Raw genomic sequence first — 18,092 nt, 5'->3', positions numbered from 1 at the left:
GGTAAGATTTCAGCTGCCATATTGGGCCAATAAGAAAAACATTTTGTAGGCAAGACTCTGGACCTCACAAATTACTGCATAGAGGAGGCATCTGTTTCCTTTCTTGGTAGTTGGTCTTACTCATTCTGTTCTACTATAATGCTGCATGAGAGTAAGTACAGTTTTGCAAATGCATGCAAGGAAACATGAACCTATTTCAAAGGATTTACAAGTTCTTTGTACTTATAAAAACCTGATAACTCAAGTCAGTGTGCCCACATGTACAAAAAAGTCTTATGCACATGACCAAAGACAACAGTAAAAACTTAAGGTAATCCTTGAATCCCTAGGCCAACATCAAGATTGTGAAACAAAACTGGATCATCTGGTTAGCCTGTAATTTTAGAAAAAGTAAATTCTGCTATGGTTAAATTTGGTATGAATTAAAATTCTGACTATGAAAAACAGAAATGCCCCATTTACTACATGACTCAGAAAACTGCACATGCCATCAACATCACATACTGCTTCTGTAGTAGCTGTATTGGTATGCCCATAAGGCACAGTTAAATGTTAAAGAAGAGCACAGAACCACCAGCTACAAAGGTCTAAAAACTGCCCATTTGGGCTGAACCTGGTTATGCAATGGGACCTACTAGCCTGAACATCTGTGGACAAAAGCAACACCACTGAAGCCACAAGACCCACACAGGCTCATCTCAGAGCACTGTCACAGTCAAAGAAACAAAGTCCCACCTCCAATGGGAGACCCAAGGGGTGTAACAAGGAAGGGAGATGGCAGCTGAAGCACAGGTGTGTGACCTATACCTAGCCAATCAGACACGCCTTTTATCTAATCTGAGAGTCTAGTAATGAGACTAGGCTAGTGATGAAGTACTGGCCAATGGCAACAAGAGTCCAGCCAGTTCTTACAGGTTCTTCCAGTCCAGTTCTTTGGTATTCTCAACAATTCTAGAAGCTACCTGATATCCTTCCTATAAGTCCTTTAGTGGTTAAGTTTGCCAGAGTTGATTTCTATGGTTTCCAAAGAAGAATTCTACTGGTAGGATTACAGGTGCATATGCAGATACCAAGGGACAGTGGCTCTGTTTTCTTTAGAATTGCTAGTGTTAGGACGATGTAATGCAGGAGCTGCTGGTGGTCAATTCTGTCACCATGTGGAGAGAGCTTTTCTGAGAATGAAGCTGTGGCGGATAGATTTAACATGGCCCCAGGTGATTCTGATACCTGATATTCACATCTTTGACAATCCCTTTGCTATGAGCATAGCTTGGACCCATGACTTGTTTCTAACCAACAGAATACAGCATATCACTGCTATGATTACGGGGCATTAAGACTGTAATTTCTGCCATGCTTGCAGGCATTTCTATGCTGGCTCTTATGAAGGAAGCTACCATATTGTGAGCTGCCCTAGGGAGAGATTCAAGTAGCAAGGAACTGAGGGCACCCTCCCGCTGACAGAGATGCCTTTAGTCCAATAATGCACAGGAACTGAGTTCTTCCAACAACCACAGGAGCTAGAAGTGGATTCTTCCCCAGGTAAGCCTTCCTTTGAGACTGCAGTGCTGACTGACACCTTTGTTGCAGTCTTGTGAGGGAAGCCAAAGACCCAGGTAAGTCATGACCCAGGTAAGTCATGTCTAGACTCCTGATCTACTAGATATTCTGAGATAATAAATGTGCATTGTTTTAAGCTATTGGGTTTGAGATAATCTGTTATCTTGCAATCAATAACTAATATAGAAGCCAAAACAAGCCTGGTAAAAACAGAATCTTGATGACATTGTTTGAGTCCCTGAATTTCATGACATCTAAATTTCCTGGAACCCTGAAATATACCAATGGAAATTTTAATAATGTAAGCCAATAGACGTCCTTTTCTTTAATCAAGTTCACGTGGTTGGGCTTTCTTTAAATTGTAACCAAATGGATCCTGACCAAGGTGGCAAAAGATGACACAGGCTTTACAGAATCAGTAGGCCTCAGAGCCTCAGAGAGAATTCCGTTATACAGTATATTTCAGCTTCAGTGTAGGCTAAGACTACAGGTGCAATGGAAAACTTTGATGATTATAATAAGCGTCAAAAAGAATGTTACCACACTGAAGAAATATTAACCCGGATAATTGAGTTATTGAATTAATTCCCAGAACCTATACCCTCGTATGAAATACACCTCCATTCTTCATGAGCAAGAGATAATAAAAATAATATTACAAGAATTAAAAGAGATCACATATAAAAGTATGTTGTATAATATCCAACACACTGCAGGTATTAAACAAAACGTGAGTCCAAATTCAAACACCTGACATTTTTTTAAACAAAAACACCATTTTTAAGTAATCATGTATTACCTCTATTAAAGAGTTCTTTGACATCCATAGATATTTTATTCAGCAAGTTGTTAGCAAATACTTTCAAGGGGATTACATGGATTACATAGTTCTGGAAGACTTTGATATGCTCTGACTGGCTTGAGCTTTATCAGACACTCTCCTTGTACCCACAGGTGACAACTCAGGGACACGGAAGTGGCAGCAGTCTTCCCATCGGCCAGACACTGATTTCTACATTTTTGCTGTGTTATTTTTCAATCTTCCCAACAAGTCCATGACATGGATACTGCTACTGGTCCCATTTCACAGATGAGGAACTGACATTTAGAAAAGTAATTGAACTAAAGGCCCAGGGCTACGAAGTCGGGGGCCAGGAGGCAGTGGGAGTGGCACTCAGGTTGTGTTGAAAGGAGAATTCAGTAATGAATCCATCCTCAGTACTCCCTCCCCCATGCATACACCTTCTGCTGGCCTTTGCTCAGCTTCTGTGCCTCTGGAAAAGTAAATTAGGATTGATAATCTGGAATGAAGAACATGAGAACAACCAAAAGTATGACTAGAAGCCATATAATTGTTCATGTAACACAATTCTGACCATACAATGGATCATGTTGTGACCTGCAAAACTCCAGAAACTGAAATCATCTACTCTGATTTCTAATTTGCATTTCTCAACAAAATTTTTCAAAAAACATGCCTTCTTCAAGTCTACTAAAAGATTTGTTTCACCAGGTGGTTTAATCTCTGTTACCATTTTCTAAGATCTTTTGCTGTCCTTTCCCCATCCAACCCTTGTTTTACTGTCGATTCTTAGCTGAACCTTAAAAAAACTCAATTATAACTAATATGTAAAAATCTATGAAATTCAGATCAAAAGGGGACCTTGAGCCATCATTAAAAATAAAGACCTCTGAGGAGGATCTTAGAATAATGTGAAGCACATAAAAAACACCTCTCTCATTAATTGGACAGTCCACCTGGATGGGTGACAGCAATTCTGATGACTCCTTTCAGACTAAATAAGCAGGACAAGTCCGTTCTGCAGCACATGAAATACCACTACAAACAATGTGCATTAAACAGTATATAATCAGCATGCCCAAGACACTTGATAGCAATCATATGCAGCATACTCAGAGAGACACTGCAGTAGAATTTATGAATTTTAAATGAACTTTTACAGTTTCTTAGGGCAAATCTTTAAAATTACTTCTGCAATGCAAAAAGCTTTCAACTTATGTTCTAAGACAGGTGTTCTCACCCTTTTTGTGTCTAACTACCACCTTCTCTGTGACTGCAACTTCAGTCATTTCTCAATCCCTGCAAACACACCTTAAATCTTTTGCCATGAAAGTTACTCAATTCCTAACTTGGAGATTCTCAGATTAGAGATTTGATAACTCCTGAAATGAATAATACCATTATCATTCATGCAAAATGCCAGACTGAGGGGAAAAAAAACCAAAATAGTCATAATAATAATGATGATAAAGAAGAAAATGTTTCTGCTTTTACAAAAACCACAGTTCCTTACTGCCCTTTAGCAGAAGGAAGAAATGTATATAGTACTATGCATTCCACCTAGCCTTTTCACACAAAAAAAACAAAAAACAAAAAAACAAGTTTTCCTTTGTCATGCCTTTAAAAGAAGAAACTGAGGACATGAAGATCAGGAGAAAGATGTGAATCATGACTAAGGAGTCAATAAAAAATGTGGCTAAGACTCAGTCATCTTTGATGCTCTCGTTCTTACTCCCAATTAGACTCCAGACTATTTTCCAGGAGTCACTATTGGTTTGATTTTTTTTTTTTTTTTTTTTTTTTTTTTTTAGTTTTTGACTAATATTATTACAACCTAATTTTCTTTTTAAAAGAAAACCAGGCTGGCCACCTCCCAGCACTCTGGGAGGCTGAGGCAGGAGGATAGCTTGAACCTAGGAGTTCATGGCTGCAGTGAGTTATGAATCCCACCACTGTACTCCAGCTCGAGTGACAGAGAAAGACCAGGAGGGAGGGAGGGAGGGAGGGAGGGAGGGAGGGAGGGAGGGAGGAAGGAAGGAAGGAAGGAAGGAAGGAAGGAAGGAAGGAAGGAAGGAAGGAAGGAAGGAAGGAAGGAAGACCTCACTGAGATTTCATGACCCAGACAGTATCTAATATATAATATCTTAAAAGTCACTGAGTTTCTCTGATATATTCTAACTGCTGTATCTCTATGGCATCCAAAGCTATAGATTTTATTCAAGGAGTTCTTAACCAGGGAACATTCAATTATAGTGACAATTTGTTGAGGGCTCATGGTCCTGTAACTTTTGAGGAAGGGAATTTTTAATATTCCACCAATACTGTTCACCAACTAAGTGGCTGGATGGAAAAGCACTAAGAAATCTAACACTTGCTCAAAGTAAGTAGTAAGTAAGTAGACATCTTCCATGTCTACTCTGTCCTTACTTCCAATTCAGCAGCACACAGGTTAGAAGAAAAGGGAAGGAGGCCATCATGAGTTGGCCATCAAGTCAAATAAATCAGACAAGGCTTCTAAGAGAAACCCACTTCACCATCAGTACACACGTAGTATCTGTGTTGAAATGACTTTAAGGCAATTACTTAATGGGAAAAATGCCAAAACAACATTAATAACAGCAAATTGCCATCAACACTACACTAGTTATTAGTGAAAAGATGGATCGGATACTATTCATTTTTAATTCATAGACTCTGCTTGTATATTCAATACAAAAGAGCACTGCAAGTTTATAAAGTCATTTTTCTGCTGCCTGCATAATACTGAATTATTTAAAACTCATTTGAAAAACACACACACACCTGACAGTTTTTAAAATGCTGTTTGACAAGAGCATTTTCAACATCTATAAAAATATGTGCTAGAAAGGCAGATTCTGTACACACTGTCTTTCATTAGCAAGTCCTGAAGTATTTTTACCCATTGGTGTATCACACCTCACACAACTGCTTGAGAGAAACAAGAGAAAATGTGACCTTCTGTTCAGAGTTCCAATTATGGTATATATCACACAGTGAATTTATACCATTCTCTAAGTAAATTAACTGGTTCATCAAAATCTGCACAATGTCAGTTACACTGAGGAATTCTCAGTCAAAAGTTACAGGATCATAAGCCCTCAACAAACTGACACTCTAATTGAGTTCTCTGGGGAAGAGCTCTTTGAATAAAATCTACAACTTCAGATACAATAGTAATACAGCAGTTAGAACACACCAGCGAAACTCAAAGACTTTTTGAAAATTATATATGAAATGGTGTTTGGATGATAAAATCTCAATGACGTTTAAAAAATTAGGTTTAATAATATTACTCAAAAACACACAAAAAAATTCAAACCAATAATGATTCTCCTAAAATAGTCATAAATAGGAAAAGTTATTCCCATTCAAAATATACATCATTCTCGAAGCTGATATAGCTTCCTCCACACCTATGGCTATCTCTCCTTTTTCAAATCTACTGTTTTAGGTTTTCTAATTTTCTTAATTAAACCTGCCACAGGCTTGTCTACTTGGTTTATTTTTTTTCAAAGATACACCTCTTTATTTATCAATTCCATCATTTTTTCCTTTAAGTTTATTAAATTTTGCCTTTATCATTATCAGTTTCATCTTTTATTTGTTCCATATGCTACCTGCCATTTCAGTTACCAGATTAAAAAAACATAGCATATATCAGAATCGGTACCATCTACAGTTTCAAGCAACCACTCGGAGTCAAACGTATCCCCTGCAGATAAGGGAAGACTACTGTATATATTTATATCTTAATAACTAAATTTTTCCACTAAGTGTAATATACTATACAGAATTTGGCAAAAAAAAAATAAAGTTAAAGAAAAAAATTATAACTAATGCCCATAATTCCACAACCTTGAGTTAACCATTATTAATATTTGGTGTGCTTCTCCAGTCCTTTTTGTATGACTATCTTTCTTTTGAAAAAAACTGAAATCACATTATATGTAATACTTTATATTCTACTTTCTATCTTTGTTTTTATCATGAGTATTTTCCTATGCCATTAAAACAATCTCTGACAGTATTTTAATAGCTATATAATATTCTATCACAGGATTTACTGAATCATTTACTATTAGAATGTTTCAATGGTTCCCCATTTTCCAATATGTCATGCCAATAAATATGGTGATCTCAATATTTTTCTGTATTTCTGGTTATTTATAATTTAGACAGATTCTTGTAAAGGTAATTACCTTTCAAAAGGTATAAACCTTTTTACAGATCTTGATACTTACACTCAAAGTACTTTCCAGAAAGTTTGTACCAATAGAAAGACCCATCAAAGGTTTATGTAAACTCTCATTTCACCAAACCCTCAACAGTGATAATTTTTTAATCTTGCTCATTTAATGAGCAAAATAGATTATTTTAATTTTCCCATAATAATGAGCTTTTTATATTATACATTTGTTAGCCACTGATATTTTTCTATAAATTGTTTATTGATAGCGTTTGCCAGTTTGCCTGTTGGTATTTTTATTACAATTAGTATTGTTCATCACAAAAATGTAATCCTTTTTTTCTAATTTATTTCTAATTTTTTGTCCTTTATTTTAATTTATAATATATCTGGACCTGACAAAAGTCTGTTACTTTTGTCTTTGAGATTGTTTTCCTTGTTTTTATGTTTAGAAATTTAAATTTCCCTCATATCTTCTTAGATATTTTTCAGATCTTGCTTATTATATATTCTCAGCATCAGAAATTATTTTAAGAGTATACTGACATAAAGCTCTAACTTTAGTTTCTTCCAAATGGTTAAAAATTCTTCAAGCATGATTTGTAAGTAACCCTTATTTTCCCTACTGATTTCTGATGTTATCTTTATCATGTTTGTGGCCTATTATGTCCTAAAAAGATGTGTGTCTTAGAGTCAAGAAACTATGGTAATATAAATTATAGAAGTGACATATATTGCTAGAAATAAAACTTATTTATTTGACCTGTGTATTATAAATGACTACAAAATTAAAATGCTCTCCTCTTGAATTCAGAGGGGAACAATGTCCATTGAAAGAGAGATAAATTAGAATCAAATTATTTTATCTCTCATATAAGCTAATGAGAAGCCAACTTTAAATGAAAGGAACATTTATGCAGTCTGCAGCCTGTTCTCAGCTGGTTATCACAGAATAATTGATGTACTAATGATTTCAATTCATAGCACCAACTGTCTTCATTTTGCATAATTTGAACCAAACCTGAATGTAAATGGAAAACAGTACTCTTGCCTATTTAACTCCCATGACTTTTAACTAAAAATCACTTAATACTGCAGAAGAGGAAGGGAAAATTAGCAAATATAAAAATTCTCTATTTTAAAACATTCCTCTTTATACTGAAATGAGAAGAATTAAGTAAACACATCAGAAATCTCTAGAGATGTGATTTATCATCTTATTAGTTGAGAGTGAATATTTAATTGTATAACATTTATCTCCAATAGTGTCTCCTAAAAAAATTTCCAAATGGGCCAAAGTGTACATTCTAAATACTCCAAAGGGAAATAAAATGTGCTTTACTGGCTTTCATTATTTTTTAATGAAAAAATATTAGTAAGAAAAAAAAATCAAGTCAAAATAATTGCTACATTTGCAATTAACTTTTCATATTAAAGAAAACCCACCCTTTTTCTATGAAACACATTACACAGGGCTCTTCTACTTAATTCGATGTATTAAATGACATCACCTACTAACCCAGGACATAGGACTTTTCTTCAATTTTTAAGAATTTTACCTTTTAAAAATAACCTCCAGTCATCATTATCTAAGACATCCAACACAGTACACCCAAGTCTTGCACCTGTCTACTAAGTCACCAAAATTGATCATTAACAAGCCTGGTTAGTTAAGTACAGATTAGGTAGGTGTTATCATCCACACACACACAATTATATCACAGTATGATGGCCAATTAGTTTCAACCTGGGTAGTGAACCTTATTCCAGACAACTCCGTATTCAACTGGAAAAACAGCAGCTTCCTCATTTCTACCTACTGCTCTTCTCTGTTCTTCTGAGCTGGCCAACTGAGCAAAACAAACCCTAAACAAGGTCTGAGTAATTTACAGATTGCAGGAGCCTTCCATGGCTGGTGTGCTCTGGTTGGTATGGAAATCTCTCATATCCATGTGGTTTAATTCTGTATAAGACATGTACACTTTTAAATGGAACCATACCAAGCCTGAACAATTATAGAAGACAATATGTGTTCGTGCACCTAAATTAAAACTTGCTTAGAAATAATGCCATGTGGCAAACAGAGCACGGTTTCTGAGCCACGTGAGGGCAAATGAGAGTTAATGTTCATACACATAAACATTTAGTAACTTTTCATTAAAACTTTTAAAAAGCCAACTGTCACAGCCAAGAGAGGCTACTATGGACTGAACTGTGTCCCACAAAAATCCATATGTTGAAGTCCTAACTCCCAATGTGATGGCATTTGAAGATGGGGCCTTTGGGTGATAATGAGGTTTAGATGAGGTAAGGAGGGTGTGGCCCTCATGATGAGATTAGTGCCCTTATAAGAAGGGGCATTAGAGAGCTTGTGCCATGTGAGAACACAGTAAGAAGGTGGCCAGGAAGAGAGGCCAATGACCAACCATGCTGGCATCTTGATCTCAGACTTCCAGCCTCCAGACCTGTGAGAAATAAATTTCTTTTGTTTAAGCCACACAGTCTATGGTATCTGTTACAGCAGCCCAAGCTGACTAAGACAAGAACCTAAGAAGACATGAGGACTTAATGTTATCCTGGCTGGGGTCATGGAACAGAAAAAGGAAATTAGGTAAAAATTAGGGAAATCTGCATAATGTATGGACTTTAAAAAATAATGATATATAAATATTGGTTCATTGGTTGTAAAAAAAAAAAGTATCATACTAATGTTAAGATGTTAATAATAGGTAAAATTAGGTGTGGGGCAGGGGTCCTCAAACTTTTTAAACAGGGGGCCAGTTCACTGTCCCTCAGACGGTTGGAGGGCCGGACTATAGTTTTAAAAAAACTATGAACAAATTCCTATGCACACTGCACATATCTTATTTTGAAGTAAAAAAACAAATGGACAAAAATACCCACATGTGGCCCACATTTAAATTACATTAATAAAGCTCATGTCTTTGATGTTCCCCCAGAATTACACATCATATCATTTCTTTATTTTCAGTATCTTAGCTATGGTTTAGAATGAACTTTTATCCATTAACATCAGCAAAAAAGAAACTTCTCATAAGTATTGTCTAATTTATTGCTTATAGAACCTAAAATTATACTATGTAGTTAAGGCCTGTTAGTATATATGATCTAATAAGAACCACTTGGTATTTATTATCACAACTCATTAACAATGAATAATCACAGCTTCTTGAAAACACAAAGGGGGCACAAACTGACAAATCACAGACAAGGAAATAAAACTAAATAAAAAGGAAATGAAAAGTCTCCCATTTCACTAATAAAAGCATTGTAAGTACCAGCAGTGAAAAAATTTTTGTTATGTGTCAAACTTCCAAAAAACTTAGAATATTCAGGTTGGTCAGGAAGTAGGGAAGTGAGCACTTTCATATGCTGCTGGTGGACTATAAACCAGAATGAACTTACAGAAAGCAAGTTGATAATATGTATGGAGAGTCACAAAAATAGTTCAAACCCTTACTGTTTTTCTGGACTCTACTCTAAGGACATATTCAGACTTGGGAGCCAAGTCTTGTAAATAATGCTCTGACAGACATTCCCACTTAAAATCTGAATGATCAGGCAGTAAAATTAGTATGTAAGATTAGTAAATGAGAGAATGCACTAATAGAAATCATTATGCAATTATTAAAAATAAGGCTTCTGAAGACCTGTGCTTATAACATGTTAAATGCAAAAAATAGAAGATAGAATTGTATACAAGAGTAGGGATATGTGAGAGTACAATGCCATCATAATAGTAATTTTCTCTACGTAAGATACTGGCATTTTGTTTTGTTCATCATATAATTATATATATTCAATTTTTCTCTAATGAATATGTCATTCTTTCAATTCAGAGCTAGGAAACAAGGTTATCTTTTCATCTAGCTACTGCTTTCTTTTCAGTTTTAATTGTTTATGTAAATTGAACCAATTTTAAAAAGAAATTGTTATACTGGAGCTTTTAAAAAAGAATAAGCAAAGAAAACTCAATAGTCAGAGAAAATTATCTTTTCTGTTCTTAATGCACCTCTTATGAGCCCTAAATTCTTCCTACTGTGGTCAGGAAATGGGCAGATCACTCTGTCCAGCTGTTCAGGACGGGGCTAGGTCTCTCTCTCTCTCTACAACATTGGACTCAAGGGCCAGAGAGATGATCCATGCACGCCCTTTCCCTGGGGAAGTCCCTGCCTCAATTTCTCATTCTCATCGAATAAAATCTAACTTAAGGGAATCATTGTTTTGGGTGACATATTGCTCTCATCTTGAGTTCTGTTCAACTGTAAGCCCTGCTGGGAGACAGGAAAAATTAACTAACTCTTTGATATGACTCAAATAACTTTCCTTTATGGGAGGCTGTGAAGAGGAAAGGGAGGAAATATATAAATGGACATCCAAGGAATGCAGAAGAATAATTTCCCCTACTTCACAAATCTGTTTGGGATAGTCCAGGAATGTTGATTTAAACTGAACTCTAACAGGCTGGGGAAATATGTTTCCATGAAATAAAACAGAGGGTGAGTATCATTCTACATACATTTGTTATCCAAGCTTATTAGAAAAATGCAACAGTCCCAGTAGATGGACAGACAAAAGATGTTATCCTACAACATAAACAGAAAATCATGTTTTCAGAAGAGGCTCACCCTGGACAATAAACAAATGTGTATATACACACACGGGCCAATCTCTGCTAAAATTGACAAAATGACATTATAAATTGGCATAACTTCTTGAAAAACAGCTTAGGCCATCCTTACAAAACCTAAATCCCAGATAGCAGCCTTCTCTCAAGAGCTGCCACAGATGCTGACCAAACCCTGAGAAAACCAAAATTCCTTCTTGAGCTGTCATCCATCAGAACATTTTTGTTAAAAGAGCTTTCTCTTCAAAAGAATGATAAATTTGGGTATCTCTGGATTTACATACTCGTTATTTGCTTGTTTATACAAACTCCCAATGTATATTGTGACCCTATGTCCACTGGTTTTTATTTTCTACCAAGATGTCAGAAACACTTTTACCTTTCAAAAAGTTTAGAAAAGAATGTTATACTTTCACTTGGGAAAATGTATTAATTAACTTTTATACCCCACTGCCTCCTTTGCTCTAGATAACCCTTCCTTATTGCATTTTCAAAGGGTTTTATTAATAACTTTGTTTATAACTGAACAACTGTTATTAGCTTTTCTGGTTTACATGCAGTCTGAGTCTGTTAGCACACATTTCTGTACACAGACAACTATCGTGAGAGCTGGCACAGTCATTAGTAAGCCTTGTGAACAAACAGTACTTGTTCTAACAAAAGACAATAAATTAGTAGAAATCTGTGATCACAGCCTGTTCTCATTGCCACCAAAGTCCTAACAATCTAAGTCCTGACAATCTCTTTTCCACTGAAGGCAATAAATGATGCTGATCCTACCTGCACATTTAACTCTAGGTTAAGCAACTAGTAGCTGCTTTAAAGCAACATGTCTCAAAATTTTTGTACCGTGTCCCACATAGAAACTCATTTTGGACTTGACGTAGCATATATATAAAAAGAGCTGAAACCAAAGTTCCTTGAAATAATACTACTTTCTATATGCTACATTAATATTTCTATATCTCTTTTCTTGTTTTTGGAATGCCAGTTGTGACATACTGCATTGATTTCATGTCCTTTCAATGGGTTAAAACTCATAGTTGAAAACTATTGCTTTAAAGCCCATTATTTGATAGGTGATGTTATGATTCACAGTGGAATAGTATCTCAGTATGGATTTGTCCCCAAGACTCTATTCTTTTCTCTCTTTTCTTTTCACTCTACTCTCCACCAAGTCCTCAAACACTGTCCTTTATGTTGTATTTTAGACAAATAAATCAGAAGCACCTTAACATAAAATGTACGCAAGATCAAAGATAGAACTCAAAGTAGCATGGCAGTTTCATGCCACCTAAGGAATTCTATCCCATATAGGGCATGGATTTTACAGTCGAGAAAGCAATAAGAGAGACAAGTAACCATTCTCCTTTGTACAAAGAGTTAAAAGTTCATATTGACAGTTCTTAACTAGCAATGTCAGTGGTTATATAAATTTTACATATTCTACTGCTTCTCTCTGCCTCCACTTCTGATATTGTGTTCTAAAACAATGATATGTCAGCCCTACCCGACAGAGGTCAATGAAGGAATCTAGCAAGAGACTTCAGGCCAAAAAGCACCCATGAAAACAACAGGTCCTTCACTGATGTTCTTTATGTCCATTTAACCACAAATATTTACTAAGTCCTACTATATGCACCAGGCGGATGATTAAGATACACAAATGAATAAGAAACAGCCCCTAAGGAAGCTCACAGCATAAAAAGTAAAAAAATATGGATAAATTATGAAGGAGAAAGTGCTTAGGGGAGAGATAGCTACAAACACTATATAGACAAAAACAAGTAATTAACTCTGCCTGGAGAATTCAGAAAAAGCAGCACAGAATAGGTATTATTTGATTTGGGTCTAGAATAACCAGGCATTCACAAGGAGAAAAGAATAAAAAGCATCCCAGGGAAAGGGATGGGAGATGCACACGCCAAGGCCCAGACACAGGTGGCTGACACTGTGAGTCTGAGTCTTCACCACCTGTGAAGGAGGTGCCTCCTAAAGTGGCTGGCAAGTCTCCCTCCTGGGCCACCTCTGGAGCAGAGACTCCTCCTCCACACAACCACCCCACAGGGTCCCAGGACATGAAGGGAAACAGATATAGACAGTGTGAGGCAGAGCCACTACTGAACTAATACACACAAGAACTGAGAAAACTAAAAGCACCACGTAATGAGTGTGATGACTTCACTCTGGTGGTTAAGTCCACACCCCTTACAATGTCTAATAGCTGCCTGTTTGGAGTGGCCTTCCTTCATAAAACTCCATAGTTGCGGGAAATTACTAATTCCAAGGCTTTCAGAAAACACAGAGGTCCACCAAACCGTTTGCTTTGGCAGATATTTTTTTCCTCCCAAAGGACAGCCCATACAGTCCCTCAATAAAGCGGGCTTTGTTCTAAAGATTTACAGTGTTTTCCCAGTGAAAATTCTAATTGACAACCACGAAGAGAATAACAATACAGAGCAAAGAGAGCTCTGGTTACACCCATTCTTCCAAGATCCATCCCAAAGAAGCAGTCACTCCTCAGGTTTCCTGGATCAGGGTTTAGCTCAGTCTTTATTTGGACGCAGGCATAAGTAGATGCTCGGAAATTAGAAGTTTTCATTCAAAGCAGTCAAGTCTTAAAAACCAAAAGACTTATTCATTTAAACATCAAAGACAGGAAATTTCACTTAATTCCCAGACTGAGAATATCAGGTCACTCTACACAGAATAGGCATATTACACAAAGATGCAACCATGCCTTTTCCAGGTGAGGGGGGGAGGGGGCTGAAAAAATAAAATGCATGATGAGCTCTTCAGAAACAGTTGCCTGAGAGTATTAAAAGCACCATTATTCATCGGATTCATCACAAGATACAAGTTCAAGTACCAGAGGGAGTGATTTTCATATGAATGTTAAAGTTGCCAGTTACATACAAAAGCCCATCATCTGCATAGAGAACCAAGTCATGTGGAGCAAGCCAGGGGAGCAGTGAGTGACAAGGTATGGAGAGGGCTGTTCAAGTAAGAGACAGACATTACTGGACCCATTTTCAAAGAAATCTTTGAAGATTTTGTTAGGCTTTCTGCACCGAGCTGCCACAAGTAGCAATACAATTGCAAATGAGTGGCGTTCAGGGGCTACGTCACTGCCAATTACAGGCCTGCCACCAATGGCTGCCCAACACGGGAGATTAGCATGAAAGAAGGACCAGAGGCTGACGCACAACACAGCCCAATGAGAATATTCCAAAATAAGGTAAGACACGCAACGCAGTCACATAAATCAAAACCAAAACAAAAACTCCTGTCTGAAAAGAACAGTAGCAAAAAAAAAAAAAAAAAATACAAAAAAAAATCCTCATCCTTTCTGAATCTTCCTGAATCTCCCCCATCTGCAGTGTCGTGGTCCCCACAGTAAAAATAAATAAGCAAACCATGCATTTCCAGTTGCACGATACAGATTAAGGGAAGTGAACCTGGTGGAATAGGTGGAAAAATAACACAATGCATCCTCCTTTCTCTAAACAAAAAGCAGAGAAAGGAACCAAAGGGAGAAAGTGCAGCAGGAATCGAGAGGCTGAATTCTCACAGGTCCAGCATCCACCAATATGGATCAACTCTCTGAACTCTTTGGGGTTGAGAGGAAGCTTGAGGAGCTCCTTAACCTCCCAGATTGCCATGTCCTCATCAGAGAAGGAAAGGATTCATCGAGATCTGCGGTTTTGAAACTGCACTCCTTGGAGCCCTAGGATTTTGTGGAGGTGCCTCTGAGGCAGCCACAGCCAGAGGAACAGCCTCAAGGCAGAGGGAATGGCCTCAAGCTTCCTCTCAACCCCAAACAGTTCAGAGTTGATCCATTTTATATTAATATGTTGGGTTCTGAGTAAAGCCTTTTGTTTAAAGAGTTCTATTGCCAAGACAAGGTACAGCTAAAGTGATTTAAAAGCATTAGGCCAACATACCTTTAATAGGTTTTTATCTTTATGTGGTTTCTATGTACCTCTTTGGATTATTGTTATTAGAATTAACTAGCTGACTGGCTGATTACTAATGATCCCCAAATCTGTATATTAGCTTCTCATATTCCTACGTAAAAGGTGGGGAAACTGCAACTCAGATAAGACAAGTGCCCCAAAATCACAAACCTCAGTAGCTGACAAGATTCAAACCTAGGAATGTCTCACATTAAAACTATTAAGCTCAATTCTGTCCTTATAAAGAATAAACTTCACTGTAAAAAGCAATTTGTTGCCTCATTATTACTGCAATTCTTTCTCCGTGAAACACTGGGTTCTTCATTTTTATTCTCTGAGAATAAACACTTACCCTGGTGATAATAAATGAATCGCCACAAGTTCGGCCCAACAAGCAAATCTGTTGGGTACAGGAAAGCCCAAAACGTTGACAAAGCCTCCAGGGCAATAATGGTTGTTAAGAACTTTCAAAGCAAACAAAACTCCTAAAAGAGAATAAAGAGCAAATATCAACGATCCAAATGTGGAGAGAATCATCATTTACAAAGAAAACTAATTAAAAGGTGAAACTGATTATTCAATTACATCCAATTTTTTGCTTTAAAACACACTCTATTCCTTAAAGCCCAACATTTGGTAAAAAAGACGATGTTCAAGGCAACCATTCCTTTGACGGTTCTTGACAAGGAAATTCATACTGACTTTCAGTATGCTACTACACATATTACACATAGAATGGGAATGAAACACCAGCAATGGTACTAAATACCACTAAACTGTACATTTTAAAATAGTTAATTTTATGCTATATAAATTTTAACTCAACAAAAAATACCAGTAATATGTATTTTTCTAACCTCTATGGAAAGGCTGGACATACACTCTTCCTTCTCCCACAACGAGATGTATAAAGGTGCATCTTGGAGGAAAGAGGGAAGGATCTGATTTCCTTATTTCAGGACTATTTCCCTCCTCCCCTTCACATTCTAATACTTAGAACACCTAATTTAAATCCTGAAGGCAATTTCAGCCCCAAGAAATATTTGTAAAAAAAAAGAATTACTGAGAAAAAAGAGAGACAATGCATCACAAGGCTAATGTCATGCAGACTGTGTTCAAATCCCAGCTCTACCACTTACGAGCTGTGTCAACTTTGAGCTAGCAACCTCCCCTCTCTGTGTCTTAACTTCCTCAGCTATAAAATCAAGATAATGTCATCTCCCTATGGATCTGCTGCATGAATTAAATAGGATGAGTTATGCAGAGTTACTCCCCTAGCTCCTAAAATATGGTGGGCATGCCACAGTAGACTGTAGCATGCTTACTTTAATGAAGTTACTGGGATGCACGTGGCAGGACAGTTCTCTAGGTGGCCTTGGACCTTCATAGTTCTCTCCCACTTTCTTGCTTATAGGTCTTAGGAATAACTGTGGAATGTCCTAGAAATGCAACATCCTAAGATAAAGGGGGAGCTGGCCAAAACAGCCCAGCTCCCTTCTAGAACAGGATGTCCCTCAAAGCTTCACCTAGTGATTCATGTCATCACCTGGTTTGTAAGCTGGGGTGGACTGCCTTTCAGGGTCCCCCATCTGCAGTGCAAGTTTTCTGAGCCGTGAGGGACTGGCTCACAATGAATCCTAGGTTCCTGTTGTCCCTTGCTGCCTGTAAGTAACAAATCTGCTTCACGTAACTTGTTGCATATTAAGTGTGCTCTGTCTCCCCAGAGTCAGACAAGTTGGTGCACAGTGAATCTGCTTCACAGGCAGACTTGCCATTCTTGAGAACTCCCTATTACAAATACACTTGTGGGTCTCTCTGTGGCCCTACCATGATGGGGCCGGTGCATGTTTCCAGCACTACATCTCCTACAAAACCACCTTCTGCAGGCCTCGTCCAGGTTGTCCAAAAGTGAATGATACAGTATAATGTAAAACAGCAAAAACTAGTCCCTCCTAGGCCTCCTCTTCAAGATGCAAGCCCCAGCACCTCTAACAACTCAGCATTTAGTTCCCTCACCGCATCTCATAAAATGACAGCAGGCACAGCCCCTCGCTGCCGTCATGCACGCTACCTCAGAAACTGGTCTGCCTTACCTGAGAAACCCACGGCACAGTTCCTTCTGAACTCAGGCTCGCCCATAAATTCAGCAAGAGCAAACTGCAGGAGCAGGTACACCACCCCAGTGAGTAGGGAAAATGTGGTGATGACATAGGCAAACCATCTACTTCCCAGTCTTCTTTCCAGATGTATTCCTTTCCAGAGCATGGATGCCATGTTGAAGTACAAATGCCAGTCGCTGGCGTGGTGAAGGGGAGACAGCAGCAAACGCTGCCAGTCTTTATGCTGGTAACACCTCTCCACGCTGAGACAGGAGCTGTGCAGCGGCTTCAGGGGACTCAAGAACAACCACATGTTGAGAGCCAAAGTGGCTAGGGTGACAGGTGGGATATTGTTGACCCCAACATGGAAGATTTGAGAAAGGAGCAGAATAAAGCCAGTATTAATCCCTCTTGATCTCCGCTGCATGGTTAGATACCAGGAAGGCAGTCCGGCCAAGGAAAAATGTGATCAGGTTTTAGGTATCCGGAGAGGTATACAAACAGCTGAACCTGAAACAAAAAACACATGTGAAAACCTATCAATGAAGAATTAGCAAATCGGTAAGACACATCCAGTTAACCACTTCAGTACGAGCGTCGACTATAGTCGACAGCCACAGATGAACGCGCACAGCCGAGCGTCGACTTTAGCATTAATACCAAAACTTCTACAATAGTACTCCAAATCGAGGCAATACAACCCTTGCACTGCATCAGAAAATCTCATGCATTTTAGAGAAAGACATTTTCCAGCACCTTATAATAGTGATAAAACAAAAAGGAAAAAATCCATTAAGAAGATGTACTGTATGCTCAAAAA

At 37.7% G+C, this 18,092-nt stretch overlaps 1 protein-coding gene across 1 annotated transcript in view; it reads right to left on the bottom strand.

Annotated features, from left to right (window-relative positions):
- Nucleotides 1-18,092, bottom strand: part of RHBDD1 (rhomboid domain containing 1) — a 124,330-nt gene that overhangs the window by 82,435 nt on the left and 23,803 nt on the right. The window contains exons 2-3 of the mRNA XM_012749476.3: nt 17,267-17,782; nt 15,526-15,658 (exon numbers count right to left, since the gene is read on the bottom strand). Coding sequence (XP_012604930.1) covers nt 15,526-15,658; nt 17,267-17,699 — 566 coding nt within the window. The 5' untranslated portion in view covers nt 17,700-17,782. The remainder of the gene's footprint in view (nt 1-15,525; nt 15,659-17,266; nt 17,783-18,092) is intronic.

This window comes from Microcebus murinus, chromosome 8 (genome assembly GCF_040939455.1).
Source record: "Microcebus murinus isolate Inina chromosome 8, M.murinus_Inina_mat1.0, whole genome shotgun sequence".
Taxonomy (NCBI): Eukaryota; Metazoa; Chordata; class Mammalia; order Primates; family Cheirogaleidae; genus Microcebus; species Microcebus murinus.
This window is presented reverse-complemented; position numbering and strand designations above follow the sequence as displayed.